An 18,706-nucleotide genomic window follows, 5' to 3' on the forward strand; every position below is an offset into this window, starting at 1 on the left:
ACGACAGGAAACTACATGGCAATAAAAAGGAGTTAACTAATGATACATACAGCAACATGAATGAACCTCAAAATAATTATGCTGAATGAAGAAGGTCAGACCAAAAACAGAGTACATACCATATCATTTCATTTATATAAAGTTGTAGAAAATGCAAACTAATCTATAGTGACAAAAAGCAGCTCAGTGTTTGTCTGTGGACAGGATGAAGGTAGTGATAGATTACAATAAGTCAGGAGGAAACTCTGAGTGGTAGACATGTCATTCTCTTGATTCTGTTGATGGGTCCATAGTGTATATATACATCAAAAGTTAGCACATTATACATGCTATATGCAACTTACTGTTTGTCAAGTGGCACCTCAATAAAGCTGTATAAAAAATAACTTACAGGAAAAGTCTATTTTTTTAAACTTCAAAACGCTGTATAAAAGTAAATACGTTAAGTAAAGATATTTTACTTTAAAAAAAAGCAGAAAAGAAAGAAAAAGAAGTTGATCCTGCCTCAAAAAAATTAAAAAATCACACCCTACCTGTTTTTCATTGTGGATTAAGTGTCCATAGGGAGCAAAAACTATCAAGGACATTCAAACACTTGCCACTTGGTGGTGCTAAACTAATTATCTAAACTTGAGTCGACAAACTTTTATTAGGCACTTATTATGCGCCAGACACCATGGAGAACAGAAAAATAAACAAGATAAAGTTCCTTGCCTGTATGTATCTGGCAATGTTATAAAAAAGATAAAATCTTTACACAAGCTAGAATATTCTAAACTGCTCCCCACCCTCTTGGGAGGAAAAAAAAGAACAATGTGTAAAGGTACTAAAGAAAGGAAAAAAGTTCTCCATTTGGAATAAAATTGTCTCAGGCCCTTCAAGTTCTCCTTTATTCTTAAATATCTGCTAAGATGCATAAGCAGGTAATTATATTTATAAAACTTCCAATGACAGCCTGCTGATGGCAATAGAAAATTCAGATTTTTTTCTTCCAAAGGAACCATGTCCGACATAACTCATTAAAAGTGCTCTGGGGACCACAGCAAATGTTTTAGAATAAACTTACTGACCTCTAATTTAGCAAAAGTTAGAATGAAGTTGCACAATATAGTAGCAGATAAATTTTTATATTACTCCTACACTTAAGTGGGATTGGATTTTTGTGTTACAATTATTATAATATTTTCAAAAACTAAAGATAAATGAAAACATTCAACCCAAATATCTGAAATTTACTCTTAGGCTTAGGGATAAAATTCTTGCCTTAAATCTCTGTCCAAACCTGGAAACCCAACATCTACCATACACAACATACATTCTTGAACTTTAGGAACTGTGAATTTTATAAGCTAAATTTAACAACAAGAAAGTTACAAAAATTCGGTTTCTTTGAAATCATTCAGCATATAAATAATGTAAATTTTGGATTAGAGACAGTATCACCAGGAAATGCCAGTGTAAGCCCTGAAACTCTGAGTTCTACACCCAAATATCTAAGCAGCCACTTGATATCTCCACTTGAATAATCCACAGGCATCTTATACTCAGTATGTTTTATCCTAAATCTGCTCTTCTGATATTCCCAACTCTGTGTAAGACATTCCATCCACGCAGTATCTTAAATGCCTCTTTCACCATACTCATCCTACCTCCTAAATCCCTCAAATCTTCTCTGACACTGACCCCTCATCATATGTAGCCTGGGTTTACTAAAATAACATTCTGGTCTCTCTTCCCCAAGCTAATCACCTTCCAATAATCTGTGTAAACTGTATAATGTATAACCACTGCCAAAAATGATCTTAATAAAACGTACATCTGACCAATCCACACCTAAGCTCAAAATCCTTCTGACAACACACTTTACATCTACAGCTATGCAACACCTGACACTCCCAAATACTTCCTGCCTTGGGACCCTCTGAACTCACCTGTTCCCTCAAAACCTTGTGCCTTTTTGTGTGTGTGCATTCTGTTCCTTCTACCTAGAACACCCTTTTATACCTTCTCTCTGCAAACAACTTCTATGAAGTCCTTCAAAAGAACACAATAGCCCGTCCAACACTTCCAATCACCCCCATTCCACCTAATCTGATTTAGAAGTTTCTTTACTCATACACATTTATTAGGCACCAACTAGATGTGGGGAGTAAAAGGTACTGGTGGAAAAACATACATCGTAAAAAGTGTCTAACTAAACTAGTAATGTCATGTAAATCAATGGTCACAGAAGTGTGTGATAGAAGTATGCACAGGATCCTGTATGAGATGTCAATTTCAGTTATTTCTTCAACAGATGTACAGTGAATGCCTAACAATGTGCCAGGCACAGAGTAAGCTTCTAGGTATAAATAAATAAGACTCAGTCACTGCCTTCCTAGCAATCTAATTGGGGATTAGGACAAGAAAACAGACAATTACAACATATGATGGAGGTTGAATAGGCTGCCACAGCAGACCCTAATAAATTATAGCTAACCTAGATGTAAGGGGCTCAGGCAGGATGAGAAATCAGGAAGACTTTAACTAGAGTGACATATAGCCTGAGACCTGAAGAATGACAATTTTAACTAGAAGAGGGTATATGTTCTTGGAAGAAGCTGTATGTTCTATACAGAGAGCAGTAGTTCAGTGCATGGCTGCAACCCAGATCAGACAGTACTAAGAGTTTAGAGACAAGAGTAGAGACCAGATCAGATCATACCGGATTTTTAAGCCATGCTCAGGAATTTGGGAGTTTGGAATTCACCCTGAAGATGATTATTTGCCACTAGAAAGTCATTAGAAAGTTCTTGCAGGGAATGGTATGTCAGACCTGCCTTTTCTAAGCCAACACACCGGCTGCAGAGCCAAGAATGAACAGCTGCAGTAATCCAGGGAGGAAGCGATTCATGGTTGCTTGAACCAAGGCAGTGGCAGAGGGATGAAGAAAGGCAGATGGCTTGTAATGATATTTAGAAGGTCAAAATGATAGGACTTTGTGACTGATTAGATGTGGGAGGTGAAGGGAAAGGAGTCAAGGACAAAACTGAGTGTATGCGGTTATTCACTGAGAGAATACAGAAGGAAGAAAGTAAACAATGAGTTTTATTTGGGGTGTGTTAATCAGTAATGACTGTGTAACTCAAAGAAATGCAGAACACAGGTGGTTTTAAGAGTAACAAACCACACAAATTTTGAGAGTGAAGACAGAGAGAGATTGAGATACTGAGGATGGTACAATTCTCAATAAAGAGCAGGCAGCAGAACTATTACTGCATCTTAAGCGTATCAGTGTGCCAAACAATGTCAGACAGGAGGGCAGTATGGAAGGTATAGTATAACAAGGATTAAACGAATGACTTCTCTTATACCAACGACTACAGACACACCATAGATTGCACAAGAAACAGTGAATGGATTTCATAAGGATTTCCTTCCACCAAAAAGTGAAAATTAAAAGGCTGGGTTACAATTTTTCATTTAGTCTCAGCAGCATTTTGAATTCTTCCCCCAAAAGTCGTGTTTTTATTAAATCACAAATTGAATGACTTGTTGCAGACTACTGTGCTGTGTCGAGAATAAAGGACTCAGCACACAGAAGGTACTCAAATGTTTGTTAAAGAATGCTAGAAAAATAAAGAAGACATACTCATATTGTATCCTACACAAGGAAAGTTACTACCATGTTACAAGATCTAGTCTAAGAAAATTCTCCAGGAAAACCTGCTAGATACTAAGAATCTTAATCTTTCTTAAGCAAGGGGTTTCACAGGACTACAAGCATATCTAAAAGGAACTGGAAGGGACCAAATTTAAGCTACAAAATAAATTCTTACTAAAAATGCCATAAAAAAAACTCAAAGAAAAAATAACAGGTGATTTCCCAATTGTTTCAAGTTATTTTCAATAGAACCAAATTCTAACACAGCCTAACACAGTAAAAACACAGACCTAGAGTGAAATGCAAATATACTAAAACAGGACTTTTTAACTCCAAAACAAGAGTGCTATTAGTGAACACACCTCTCTTCCTCTAGTCTCCCTTCATTTTTTTCTACTTTCTTGCTCTTTCTTCTTCACTGAATACCTACTATATGCCAGAATGTCTGCCAGACACAGGTAAAACATTTCAGGCCCTGCCCTCATGAGGATCAGTCTACAAGTCTCAAGAAAACGAACATTCACTAAAATTAGCACCACTTCAAGGACCTAAAACTCATATTTACTTTCTTATTTAAACAAGCGAGTGGTTTTTAGTGAATGTTTTCCTTCTGAAGAACTGAAGTCTGTAATCTCCAAGGTAAGGGGCTATCTGATGTATCCCCAGTGCCTAAAACAGTGCCTGGAAGAAAGCAGATACTTAATAAATATTTGTTGAATAAATGAATAAAAGTAAACTGCAACCATCAGAGGCACTGGGTATAAGGCCAAAACCTATTTCAGACTATCGCTTTTCTCCCGCCTTCTCTGCAATGAGTCAACTCATTCCATTAATTCAACTCATTCCATTAATTATCCTAAAGCAGGATAGCCTTTGCAGTCAGTGTCCCTATTTCTCCCCTAAAAATTCACAGGAGGATCTATATGAGAAGATGAGTGTTAGCTGAACCTACTGCGATAATCATTTCACAATATATATAAATCAAACCAATAGGCTGTATGTCTTAAGCTTATACAGTGATGTACATCAATTATTTCTCAATAAAACTGCGGGAAATAAAGATCACAGCCAGGAAAAAAAAAATTCACAACAGAATGTCAATCTTTCCCCCCTATTTGGTTGATTGTTAAAACATATGGTTCTATATATACATAGCAACAAAGAATAGCTGAACTCCAAGAACTAATCAGGGTTTATAATCAAACTCAAACCCACTTTCACAGGCTCAGCTAAGAAAAATATACATAGATGAAACACTGAATCCATCCACTCATGTTGACAACAACCTACCCCTGAATTCAGTCAAATCATCAGAGACCTAAATACATCAAATCAGTACCCTGTATTTACTGAACTACTTAGCTAGCCACTGGTATAAAACCATCAGCATACTAATGGGCATTATAGGGTTGTGGGGTTTTTTAACCATAAGGATACAATATGCTATATAATCAAATTCATTATAGTACATAGTATAAAGAAACTACAGAAGAGTTTATCCTTGGATCTAATCTTCAGAAACTAGTTTTTTTGGGTTTTGCTCCTGTTTTTATTTTATTGTAGATCCTGTAATTCTTATTATTGATCAAGTTCCCCTCTTTGGCAAAACTGTAGCCCACTAAAGCACAGAGTTTATTTAATAATCGTACTTCCAGTTCCATTTACCTTTCTTACCCTTATTCACTTTCCTTTTGTGTTTTTTCCCTCTGATTTATTTTAAATAACTATAGTGCTTTAATATTTGTAAGCGGCCTTAATCTCTCTGTAGAAAGTGGCAGCAAAAATAAACATTCAACTACTTCCAAATCAATAATAACCTTACAACTTTAAGACCGTCTGAAAGATCTTCCTTAACAATAGTAATAATAGCAGCTAAAATTTAAGCACTTACCTGATGCCAGGTACTATTCTAAATGCTTTGCAAATATTAACTCATTTAATCCTCTCTACAATTCCATGATGGAAAATAATTATTACCCCCATTTTACAAATAAGAAAACTGGTGCACAGAAAGTTAAGAAATTTGACCAAATTAACACAGCTATAAAGCAGTGGAGCTAGGTTCTGAACCCAAGCAATCAGATTCCCATCTCCTTAACCACTGCCCTACTGTGATGATTTTTCATTCATCAAAACTATGTGACTTCTAAAACAAGGTATTTTTCAAATCCTAAAATAACACTGAGAGTTAGAACTGAAGTAATTTCAAAAACGAAGTTCACACCCATACCAAAAACCATATTCTAAACCTTTAAAATTCTGCCATACCCAACCAATGACTTGCCGGGAAATTAAGATGATGAATAACACCTACACAGTATCTACTACGTGCCAGGCTTTGTTCTAACACATTTACTTATTAACCTTAAAAATCCCATAAAGTATGTACTATTATCATCCCCATATTACAGATAAGGACACTGAAGCATAGAGAGGTTAAATAATTTGACTGAAGTCACTAGCAAGTGTGAAGTTAGTTTTTGAAACTTGTTTGGCTCCAGAGTCCAAGCTCTTGACTGTTATCTTACACTGCTTCTCCATATGACAGAGATTAACTTCCTCCCCCCATCACTTCCTACACTCAAAGTTCAAAGCAAGCAAAGTAGTCTTAGTAGAAAAGTTACTCTACATCCTAGATCTCAACACCAAGAGGTTCTAATTCAACAGAGTTGGGTTGTGGCCCAGCACCTATATTCTTTAAAAGTACCACATGTGAGTCTTACAAGTCTTGGTTAACATTCACTGCCCTAGGTTTCTAAATTAGACAGGTCTTAGCTGAACCTTTGGGGTGGCGGGTGAGGAATAAATAAATACAGAGAGACACACATATACACACTCTTTCATAAATGTGTGTGTGTGTGTCTTCTTTGCATTCCCCTGTCCCAAAGAAACAAGACTGGGAAGTAGGGAAGCATAAGACAAAGCCAGAAAGACAATATGGCTTTTTATGCCATGTTAACCAGCCTTGAGTATTATTTCAATGGGGACAATAACAAAATTAAGATTTTTTGTTTGTTTTTTAAAGCAAGAGACAATCAGACTTGTGCATTAGAAAATAACTCCAGTGGTTGTGCAGAGGAGACGGTGGGCAAAGAGACTGCAGACAAGGAGAAAAATCAGCCAAGAGCTCAAGACTAAATGCCTGAATGAACTAAGCACTGAGAATGAAGAGGATGCAGCAAATTTAAGAAACCTCTTTAAGGTAAAACTGGTAGGGCTTGGTTATTGCTTAGACGTTGTTATAGAAATGGACATCTCCAAGTTTGTTTTACATGCAACCAGGTGAATGATGATGCCATTAAACTAGATCTGAACTTGCTGAGGGAAGAGTAAGTGGCTTTTGCTGGTCATCATACAATTATTTGGGAGAAGGGCAGCTTTGGGCATGGAAAAATAATTTAGATGGAGTGATGAGAATGGGTATAAATTTGCAATGAGTGAGAATAAATGAGGTGACGAAGCAGAGCTAAGAAATAAAAGACTAATAAGTCACATTATGAAAGGCAATGACTGGAAGGAAAGGGTGGAAAAAGTCTTATATTTTACAACTCTGCTTCATCTCAAGGGTTCTATCAAAATCAATCCACACCTGAAAAAGTGTAGTTCAAACAGAAAGGATCCCTTCTTGGAAAGTCCTAGATAAAAAAAAAATCAAACAATATAACCTTAAAATATGCAGTGAGCCAAGCAGAAGATCAGCATCCACCCTGAAGACAAAACTGACAAGACAACCAAAGACCGTGAAAATCTGAAAACGATGACCAACCCATCATTTAAAATAGTATGGAGAAGTATGTAATTTTTTATAAAGTTTTTATTATTTCATGTAATCTTAGCAACTCCAATACAAGAAATAATGCCTGGCACCACATCCATTCTGGGGATAAAGAAAATGAAGGACGGAGAATTCAGGCTTGCTCAATTTCCCAAGATCACCCTCCAGAGTAACAGTACTGTGTTATTCTGGCTAGTGGTCCATACACTAAAGCACAAACGCTGTCAAATAATTCAAAATGGGATGGAGAGGGCAGCATAAAGAAAATGAGTGAAACTCAAGGAACGGAGAAAGCTATCTGCGAGAAGTAAGTAGTCCTTGGTGTTAGATGAGTCACTACCCGACCCAACTGTTTTCGAAATACTCGCGCAATGGGAAATGCTTCCAGTAGCATGCCACGATAGTCCTAACCAACAGGCATTAAGATGTGTCCTCGGAACATGAACAGGCACTATGCGATAAACTATCCTCCGCACCTAATCCGAATTCCTAACGAACTATCACGACGGGGTCAATGACCACCTCCGTAAGACGGTACCACGGAGTCTCCAACGAGAACATCACAGATTTGTCTAGGAAATAAATACCGTAACTAACGCCTTCCCAGACAAGCGTGCGATGCTGTAAATCTCCAGCTCCCTGAAGGGAAACATGCCCTGCTGCTCACCATCACCAACCAACTCGGCAACCTGGTAAAATGGATCCAATACACGCTTGGTTTGCACAGCTGCAAAGCACCTGTTTTCAGCTCTTCCCGAAGAGGACAAAGATGCCTTCACCAGAGTGAAGCAAAGGCGAGTTAGATTAGGAAGAGAAAAAATCCTGGAGTCCGAAGAGCAGACATAAAGAGCTCCAGTCAGAGAAAATCAAGCCAGAAAAAGAAAGCAACGGGGCAACCACCTGCCTCTTAAGAAGGCAATACAAATAAAAGCCCCTCGCCCTGGGACAGAGCCGACCAGAACAGCGCCGAGGCCTAGCTGGCCTTGGAGCAGGAGCCGGGTCTCTTAATTCCCGGACTGAGCCGGCATTCTCGAGAGAACAGCTGACACCACCTAGTCATCTTCTCCTGCATCCTCCACAGGCTGTTCCTGACACAGAAAGGCCCTCGCATCCCTCTCCGGCCAGGCTCCAAGCAGCAAAAACAGCCCCAGCCCGAAGAAAAACAGGAATGCTTCCCGCGGCCGTTACCTACCTTCCCGCTCACAACCACCGCCGCCGCCATGTTTGCTGCGCGTGCCTTTGATGACGTAGCAGCGTCTCACGTGTCTCTCAGACTCACAACAACATCCGGCAAAAGTAGGCTGATATCCGGGCGGGAAAGGGGCGGGGAGTGGCGGGAATGGCGAGGAGTGACGGGCGGGGACGGGAGGAGCCGCCTGACGCATGTGCACTGAGTAGGCCTCGGAGGCCTCTCGGGTGGAGTCGCTGGTGCATACTGCGCATGTGCCAGTTTATTTTCCTTGGAGGGTAAGTAATTTGAAGTGTTTTTGCTTTGGGGATTGGCTGGGGGCGAGACTCCGAGCCGCTCGCAGGCCCCTTCAGCTTGGTATGATGGAAAGGACTGCATATTGGGACCCAGCAAACCTGCTCTTGGCTTTGTGGCCGTGGGCAAGTCACTTCCACTTTCAGCGTCAGGGTTTCATCTGTGAAATTGAGATAGGGCTGTGGTGAAGATTAAAGGAGCCCCAGCCCTCTATCCGAGGCGCACACACAGAGACTTCTCGCCTCTATGTGAAGTTTCTGAAGTTGAGTCTGGTAACTGCCACTCACACATGACCAAGAGCGAGGTATTTTGATAGGAACTGTTTTGATACCACGCCCTCGTTGCTCCAGAGTCCATCGCACGTAGCTCACAGTTCCTCCACAGTTGCTTAATGGCTGTTTGGAAACAGGTTTCTAAATTTATCCAAGCTTCAGGATGGAAAATGAGAATTACCCATGGGGTGGTTGTAAAGATTTCATGGGACAGTGCATATGTGGTAAGATGATTTGTTGAGATATTAAGATAATAATTTGTTTTGTTAGTGCTGTAAAAGAATGACTGGATACTACCCCCTGATAGCTCTGGCACAAGATTTGGGACTTCCCTTGCCCTAGGGCGGAATAAAAGGCCCCTTTGTACCAAAACACCTGTGCCCATTGAGGTACTTCTCTCTTCACACAGTGGAGAGAGGTTAGAAGCTTTCGAGGTTGGTTGAGTAAGTGGCAACCAAAGGGAATAACAGAAGAGGAGAGTTGCTGGTTCTGTGAATATTGGGGACCTAATGGGTGAAGGAGGTGGCAAGACCTTAGATGGGAATGGATGTGTAGTACTACTAGGAAGGCTGCATCAGAGATTTCAACCATAGCCAAGACCCCATGCCCAAGCTTGGCATTCACTTGGCAAAACAGCTCACCTGCAAAGGATAAACCAGCTGGGGAAATGAGCATGTTAGCAGTAACCAACATTGAATGAAGACTTGAGGACCTTCCCCAAATGTATTGGACTAAGTATGACCCCCTAGAACTTTCATGCAATCTTAGGTGTGATGTGTAGAGCCATGATAATGACCCAGGATAAATTTTCCGCCAGCTCAGAGTAACAGGGTGTGGTTACAGAAAAGTTTTAATGACGTTTCTTATGCCCTGTGTTTTGGAGAAAAGTTGAAGCCCTTAGTAGAGTACTAGGAATAAAATACTCAATAAATGGTAGCTATTATTTTATATAATAAGCTTGGGAATTAAAGATTTGTCATTGAAAATTTGGCACCCTAGGTTCATCTGCTACTTCATATTCTTAAGCCTCATCCTACAGCTGCCCCTTAAATTCTGGTGCTACTCATGGGCTATCCTTAGACTTCTTTACTTTTTTCCAAAAGCTATTCCTGGGCTATTATCTTCATATTCTGATATCACCACCTCCTAAATGCTGATGGCTCCCAAATATCTCAAGCCCAAGTCTCTCTTTCTTTCCTAAAATCTAGAGCCTACACCTACTGCCCCTTTTTACTTGAATGACCCACTCACACCTCAAAAAATCCTAAATCTTTACTACTCAAAGTGTAGTCTGCAGACCAGCAACAACATCATCACCTGGGAGCTTCTTGGAAATGCAGAATCCCAGGTTCCACCCCAGAACTACTGCATCAAAATCTGCATTTTAACAAAACCCCCAGGTGATTTGTGTACACATTAAGGTTTGAGAAACATGGTCTTAAATGAAACTTAAATTTTGCTTTTGTTCTCTGAAAATTACTACCATTTACTGAACTAGAGATGCAGTCAGACCACAATTTCTCCAGGAAAGTGTTGCTATCATGTTACCCCTTTTTGATGTCTTCTGGGGAACATCCCTATTATGTCTCTCCTTCCTATCCCCACTGCCACTCCTATGGTTCAGGTCTCTCATTACCTCTGGTTCGGACAACTACTGTGGCATCTTAATTCATTCTCTTGCTTTTGGCTTCATCTTCCCCCTACCCCATCATTTATATTCCTACCAGATTAATCTTTCTAAAGCATAAACATGATCATGTGAACTCCCTGCTTAAAATCCATTAATAGTTCCCTATCTCTTCAGGAAAGAGTACAGATTCTCCAGTGTAGCATAGAAGGTCCATAAATTGTTGCTGCCTACCATTTTAGCTTTATCTTCCCAACTCAGACCCAGTTCTCCAGCCATAACCAAATAACTGCTGTACCCTGACTGTTCGATACTGTGTCCCAAGATTGCTTGTCACTGTAGCAGATTGGCTTGGCTTGGATCATGGAACCATCCTTGAGCCAATCACAGTGGCACAAAGTATATGATGTTCTGATTGGCCAGATTTGAATTATATGCCCACAGCTCCAGTCAAAGTACACAGAATGAGAAGAAGGATAATTCCCAGGGGAAAATCCAGGAACCATTCCAGAAAAAAGGGGGAGTGGCTGCTGAGCAAGCGAGCAGACATCAATTACAGAGGTTCCATTTCTGCACTTTCATGGTGTCACACTGTAAAATAGTGGTTTACTGAACTTCCTTTCTTTCCCTACTAGGCTATGAATTATTGGAAAGCAGGGACTATGCTTTTTATATGTGCAACCACCGCACCTGGCACAAATGCCTGACCCACAGCAGACTTAAATAAGTGTTGGTTTAACAAATTAATGTCCCTTTTTGTCACTTTCCGGCGTTCAAGATGTCGAAGCGAGGACGTGGTGGGTCCTCTGGTGCGAAATTCCGGATTTCCTTGGGTCTTCCGGTTGGAGCCGTGATCAACTGTGCTGACAACACAGGAGCCAAAAATCTGTATATCATCTCTGTGAAGGGGATCAAGGGACGACTGAATAGACTTCCTGCTGCTGGTGTGGGTGACATGGTGATGGCCACAGTCAAGAAAGGCAAACCAGAGCTCAGAAAGAAGGTACATCCAGCGGTGGTAATTCGACAACGAAAGTCATACCGGAGAAAAGATGGTGTGTTTCTTTATTTTGAAGATAACGCAGGGGTCATAGTAAACAATAAAGGCGAGATGAAAGGTTCTGCCATCACAGGACCAGTTGCAAAGGAATGTGCAGACTTGTGGCCCAGGATTGCATCCAATGCTGGCAGCATTGCATGATTCTTCGGTGTATTTGTAAAAGAAAACAATGATAATAAAAATTATTTGCTCCATGTCACTCTTCTTGACACCACCTAACCCTTACCCCCTCTGTAAAATAAAACTACCCAGTGCAGACAAAAAAAAAAAAAAAAAAAAAAAAAAAACAAATTAATGTCAACTAATTCCCCTTCCCCATTTAGAAATGGCACAGTTATACTTTACATTCAAGAGGAAAGAGACCATTTTCCTTTTTCAATAATATCCTCTGTCTATAGGCAAAGGGAAGAAAGAAGGTCAGGATTTCAATGTAATTTGTTTCATGTTTTAGGTTTTTACTACAATAGAAGGAAAGAAATCATAGTACACTTACATATAACAAGTTGACAGCTTTTTTAAAGCCACATGCATATAAGTTTAATATAAATAAAGTCAAGTTACCTATAACTTAAAATAATGACTTTTCATGGAAGTGAGTAATTTTATAGTTTCTAAGTTCACTCCCATAAACTATATGGCCATTCACTAATTATAACATCACTCAAAAAGTCATATGATGCAAAAGAATCTTAAGAAGTACCTTAAAGAAACTCTGGACCTGGGCGGGACTTTAGAGATAGTCTCCCAGGTTTTTCAGTTGAAGAAATTGAGGCTGTCAGAGATTAATGGTTTGCCAAAGTCATGAGCTGCTTTATGGCTGAATAGAGACTTCATTAGAGATACGTGTCTTAGTCAGCTGTGCTACACTATCATCTGAAAGCGATCACTCCCCTCTCTAAACTACAGCATGTATTAACTGTTCAGTTTGATTCTCTCGCCTCAGTTTGACTAATCTGTCTTTCAGGGCTTATCCCACATCACACATCACTTATTAAGATTCCCCCAACATTGCTGCCACTCGTTGATCCCTACCTTGCCTGAACCCTTACAACAGTCAGACTAAAAACTTTGTTTTAGCGCTTAACTATACAAGGTAGTGCCATGAAGGAAGCATAGACTTTGCTGACAGCCAAGAGAATGCTGGAGTTCTCTAAGGATAAATTGACCAGCTGAAGAAATCAGACCAGTATTGACAGTTGGGAATCTCCATTGAAATGACCCAACCATGTCATTCTACCACGAAGAACAAAGATCAACAAGCCCCATCTATACCTAAAACTTCCAATCAGCTTTTCATTCCAGTCTCTTACATATGAACAGAGAACCATGGATCACTCCACATTTGAAGAAAATCTTTAAGCAGAAAGGCAGAGACTAAAATAAACAAATCAACAGCAAGCAATTAAAGACAAACAATGCAGAGAACAGAAGAAAATGTTTTAATTATAATTAATTCCTTTAGAGAGATGAGAGAAAACTTTGCATCCATGGAAAAATAAAATGTCAGGACTTCCCTGGTGGCGCAGTGGTTAAGAATCCACCTTCCCACGCAGGGGACACAGGTTTGATCCGTGGTCCGGGAAGATCCCACATGCCGCAGAGCAACTAAGCCCGTGTGCAGCAACTACTGAAGCCCATGCACTCTAGGGCCCTTGCTCCGCAACAAGAGAGGCCACCGCAATGAGAAGCCCGTGTACTGCAACAAGGAGTAGCCTCCGCTCACCCCAAATAGAGAAAGCCCGCATGCAGCGCCAAAAACCCAACTCAGCCAAAAAAAAAAAAAGGCCATGTAAAGGAATATTTAGAGGACCAAAATGAGCTCTTAGAAATTAAAAACATGATAACATAAATGAAAAAGTCCATAAGTGGATTGAAAGATAAACCAAGGAAATGTCCCAGATAGTAGAACAAAAAGACAAAGCTATGAAAATAAGAGAGAAAAGTTAAGAAAATTAGTGGATTAGAACAGGATATCTAACATCCAAATAAAGGAGAGAGAGCAGAGGATATGGAGGAAAGGAAAATATTAAACAAAATAATCAAAAAAATTTCTCAGAAACGTCAGATGTGCATTTTCAAACTGTATCAGCGCACTAAGTGCCCAGCATAGTGGAAAAGAAGACCAACAGCAAGGGACATAATTGTGACATTTCAGAACAATGGGAATCAAAAGAAGATCGTAAAAACTTGCACGGTGGGGTGGGGGGGAGCAGAGGGGGAACCATGGTGCATGAAAAGGACAAGAATAAATATATCTTTGAACTTGCCAGTAAAAGCACTGGAAGCTGTAGGACAATGGAGTAAACGATTTGAATATTTTTAACCTAGAATGTTATACTCAACCAAATAATCAAGTGTGAGAGCAAAATAATTCATTTTCAGACACACAAGTTCAAAAAAATTGTATCTCTTACACACCCTTTCTCAGAAAGCAAATGGAGGCTGTGTCACACCAAAACAAGGCAGTTAATTACAAGAGAGCAACATGGAATCTCGAAAACAGGAAACAAACACAGGGGTCTAATGCAAAAGAGGACATTTCTGTTGGGAATGTGAAATGGTACAGCTACTGTAGAAAACTGTATGGCAGTTCCTTAAAAAATTAAGCAGAATTGCCATATGATCCAGCAATTTCACTTCTAGATATATTTTCAGAATAATTGAAAGCAGAGACAGGTATTTGCACACAAATATTCATAGCATTATTCACAATAGCCAAAAGGTTGAAACAACCTAAAAATTCATCAACAGCTGAATGGATAAACAAAATGTCATGTATACATACAATGGAATGTTAGTCTTAAAAAGGAATGAAATTCTGATACATACTACAACATGGATAAACCTTGAAAATATTATGCTAAGTGAAACAAGCCAGCCACAAAATGGCAAATACTATATGATTCTACTTATATGCGGTACCTAGAAGAGTCAGATTTATAATTACAGAAGGTAGCATAGTGGTCTAGGGGTGGGGGGCTGGTGAGGGAGAATAAGAATCATTGTTTAAATGGTGCAGTGTTTCACTTTGGGGTGATGAGATGTACGGTGGTGATGGTTGCACAGAAATGTGAATGTACTTAATGCCACTGAATTGTACATTTTTAAATGGCTGAAATAATAAATTTTATGTTATGTTTTTTATAGCACAATTTTTTAAATAATTAGAAAAAATAGGAGAAAAAAATTCAGGATATAGGATTAACAGAATTCTTGGACTTGACATCAAAATCATGATCCATAAAGAAAACGTCAATAAATTTGGACTTTATCAAAATTTAAAACTTTTGCTCTGTAAAAGACTCTGTGAAAAGGATGAAGAAACAAGCTACAGACAGGGTAAAACATTTGCAAACCACATATCCCAAAGGACAAATACCTAGAATATATAAAGGACTCCCAAAACTTGACATTAAAGAAACAGTGTAATTAGAAAATGGGTAAAAGAGATTGTATTATTTTTCTATTGCTATTGTAACAAATTACCACAATAGTTGCTGAAAAAAACCACATTTTTATTTTCTTATAGTTAGATATCACAGGTCTCACTAGTCTAAGATCAAGGTGTCAGCAGGATGAATACAGCTCTTTCTGGAGGCTCTTAAAGGAGAATCTATTTCCTTGCCTTTCCAGCTTCTAGTGGTCACCCGTATTCCTTGGCTCATGGCCCCCTATTTCCATCTTCAAAGCTAGCAATATTCCATCTCTCTGCAATCTCTGCATCTCTAATCTTTCTTCCTTAGTCACATCTCCCCCTGAAAGGTTCTCCGTGTAAGGACTCATGGGATTAGATTAAGCCCACCTGTATAATTCTTGATAGTCTCCCCATCACAAGGTCCATACCTTTAATCACATCAGCAAAGTACCTTCGCTGTGTAAAGTAGCGTATTCTTGAGGTTCTGGGGACTAGGGCATATCTTTGGGAGGCAGTTGTTCTTCCTATCACACACATCAACAGACATTTCACTAAAGAAGAAATAAAGATGGCAAAATGAGCACCTAAAAGATGATCAACTTCATTAATCATTAGGGAAATGCAATCTAAAGCCATAATGAGGTATCACTACATACTTATTAGAATGGCTAAAATAAAAAATAGTGGTAACACCAAACCTTATAAGGAGGTGGAGAAACTGGATCACTAATACATTGCTGGTGGGAATATAAAATGGTACAATCACTCTGGAAAATACTTTGACAGTTTCTTATAAAACTAAACATACACTTACCATATGACCCAGCAATTGCACCCTTGGGCGTTTATCCCAGGGAAATGAAAACTATGCACATACAAAAACGTGTACATTGGACTTCCCTGGCGGCGCAGTGGTTGAGAATTCGCCTGCCAATGCGGGGGACATAGGTTCGATCCCTGGTCCGGGAAGATCCCACATGCCACGGAGCAACTAAGCCCGTGCAACACAACTACTGAACCTGCACTGTAGAGCCTGTGTGCCACAAGTACTTAGCCCACATGCCTAGAGCCCATGTTAGCAACAAGAAAAGCCACCACAATAAGAAGCCCACGCACCGCAATGAAGAGTAGCCCCCGCTCACTGCAACTAGAGAAAGCCTGCGCACAGCAATGGAGATCCAACGCAGCCAAAAATAAAATTTAAAATAAACTAAAAACTTGTACATTAATATTCATGGAAGCCTTATTTGTAATAGCCAAAGCTGGAAACATCCCAAGTGTCCTTTAACAGATGAATGATGAAACAAACAGTGGCATATCCATACCATGGAATACTACACAGCAATAAAAATGAATGAACTATTGATATATGCAACAATTTGAATGGATCAAGAGAATTATGCTGAATGAAAAAAAAAATCAATCCCAAAATGGTTACATGCTACATGATTCCATCTATATAATATTCTTGAAATAGCAAAATTATAGATATGGAAAACAGATTAGTATTTCCAGGGGTTAGTGATTAGGGAGGAAGGAAAAAGGGATGGGAGTAGCTATAAAGGGATAGCACAAGGAAGCTTTCTGGTGATGGAACAGTTCTGTTATCTTGGTCATAGTGATAGTTACATGAATCTACATGTGATAAAGTTGCATACTCTAGTCACTATTCACACACGTATACAAATAAGTGCATGTACAACTGGTGAAATCTAGTACATTCTGTGGATTGTATCAAAGTCAGTTTCCTAGTTCTGATATTGTACTACAGTTATATAAAATATTATCATTGGGAAAAAGTGGGTGAAAGGTATATGGAAATTCCCTGTACGATTTTTTGCAAATTTCCAAAGTTTATATGTATATTAGATATTTTTTAATTCAGTTGTATATTTTCACAGGTATATCAGTTAGGATGCCTTTGGCTGCAAGTAGCAAACAATTCAAATAAAAATGTATAAAATAAGTGGATTTTGTTTTGTCTTACATAGCAAAAATTCAAAAGATAATCAGGGTTGATTAACTCACCACCTCAACTTGGTCATCAAAGACCCAGCCTCTTGCTGTATTTCTGCTCTTTCATTTTCAGAATGTTGACTTTTGTCCTAAAACTGTCCACTGAATCTCAAAATGGCTACAGCAGTCCCATTAATCACATCTTTCTACAAAAACATGCAAAGGCCAGAAGAAACTTTCTTTCACGGATTCCTTTTTTAAGGCTAATGAAAAGACCTCAGGAGTTGTCCTCTCAAACCATATTGGCCAGAATTGCATCTCATTCTCATTCCTAAATTGTATGGCTCTGGAAATGTAGTAGGGACCTGAATATACGGCTTTCAATATCAGAAAGCAGTTAGCAACCAGTTAGCAGTTCCCTTTAAAAGAAAAAGGGAAAAATGGCTGTTGGGTAGACAGCCTATATGTCTGCAACACCATATGTACAGCTGGGATTGAAAAATTTGTTCAACCCTTAGGCAATTGAAAAGTAATAGCTCTATAGTTATCCATTATATCTAAGGCCACTGTCATCTCCCCCATGAATAACTGCAACAACTGCCTTGTACTCCCTACCTAAAATATTGTTCCCTTCTAATCCTTTCCCCCCAATGAAGCTCAGTGATCTTCTTAATCTTCTTTTTTTTATTATTTATTTATTTTGGCTGCACTGCTGGGTCTTCGTTGCAGCGCACATGCTTCTCTAGTTGCAGCACCCGGGCTCTAGTTGCTGCATGCAGGCTCTAGAGCATGCGGGCTCAGTAGTTGCAGTGCGTGGGCTTAGTTGCAATATGTAGGATCTTAGTTCCCCAATCAGGGATTGAACCCAGGACCACTGCGTTGGGAGAGTCTTAACCACTGTACCACCAGGGAAGTCCCAATCTTCTTAATCTTAAACTTCTAATGACCCCAAGCTATTTAGGTTCTCTGAACCCTATGCTATTTCTTCCTTTGCTGATGGCTGGCATGTCCTTGCTTTCCATTTCCAAACCTATGCATTTCAACTAGGAAATGGCTCCTCATCCTTTAAGAGTCAACCAGGATATCAATCTTTCTCCTGGAAGGCTCCTCCACAATTCTTCGTCATAGCAGTGATAGGGAAAAGAGTCTCTACTAATAGAATTGTAAGAGGGAGCTAGAAAAGCAATAAAGAGCAATTGAAAAACTAATAAACAAAAACTTCAAACCCGAGGCATGGTTATATATAAGGAATTTGTGAGTGTCAATTGTTTGTATCTCAGTGACAGCCTGTACATACCATAATTTTTTCTCTGATGTTATGATGCTTTGGAAATGAAAGACCTGTTACATGTATATATATATACATATATATTGAAAGACCTGTTAGGCAAACAATAAAAAATAGCTTCCCAAACTGCTGATTATTCATAAAATGTTTCCATTTATTTCAGAATCATAACATTGCTAACTATTGA

The 18,706-nt window shown here is 39.2% G+C and overlaps 2 protein-coding genes across 4 annotated transcripts in view; one reads left to right on the forward strand and one right to left on the reverse strand.

Moving 5' to 3' along the window:
• The window catches only part of TBC1D15 (TBC1 domain family member 15), a 66,304-nt gene extending 57,615 nt beyond the window's left edge, over positions 1-8,689 (reverse strand). For 2 of the 3 annotated variants that reach the window (XR_013830563.1, XM_079937607.1), the window contains exon 1: positions 8,611-8,689. Coding sequence is in view for 2 of the 3 variants with exons in the window: in XM_079937607.1 (XP_079793733.1) it covers positions 8,611-8,640 (30 nt within the window). In the remaining variant the exon portion in view is untranslated. The remainder of the gene's footprint in view (positions 1-8,610) is intronic. The other variant, XM_079937608.1, reaches the window with a different exon arrangement.
• Positions 8,690-11,543: 2,854 nt separating this feature from the next.
• Positions 11,544-12,054, forward strand: LOC307194146 (large ribosomal subunit protein uL14). Its single transcript, XM_079937034.1, has one exon. It carries the CDS (start codon positions 11,579-11,581, stop codon positions 11,999-12,001), a length of 423 nt encoding a protein of 140 aa, XP_079793160.1. The 5' UTR covers positions 11,544-11,578; the 3' UTR covers positions 12,002-12,054.
• The last annotated feature ends 6,652 nt before the right edge of the window (positions 12,055-18,706 follow it).

This window comes from Stenella coeruleoalba (assembly GCF_951394435.1).
Source record: "Stenella coeruleoalba genome assembly, chromosome: 11".
NCBI lineage: Eukaryota > Metazoa > Chordata > Mammalia > Artiodactyla > Delphinidae > Stenella > Stenella coeruleoalba.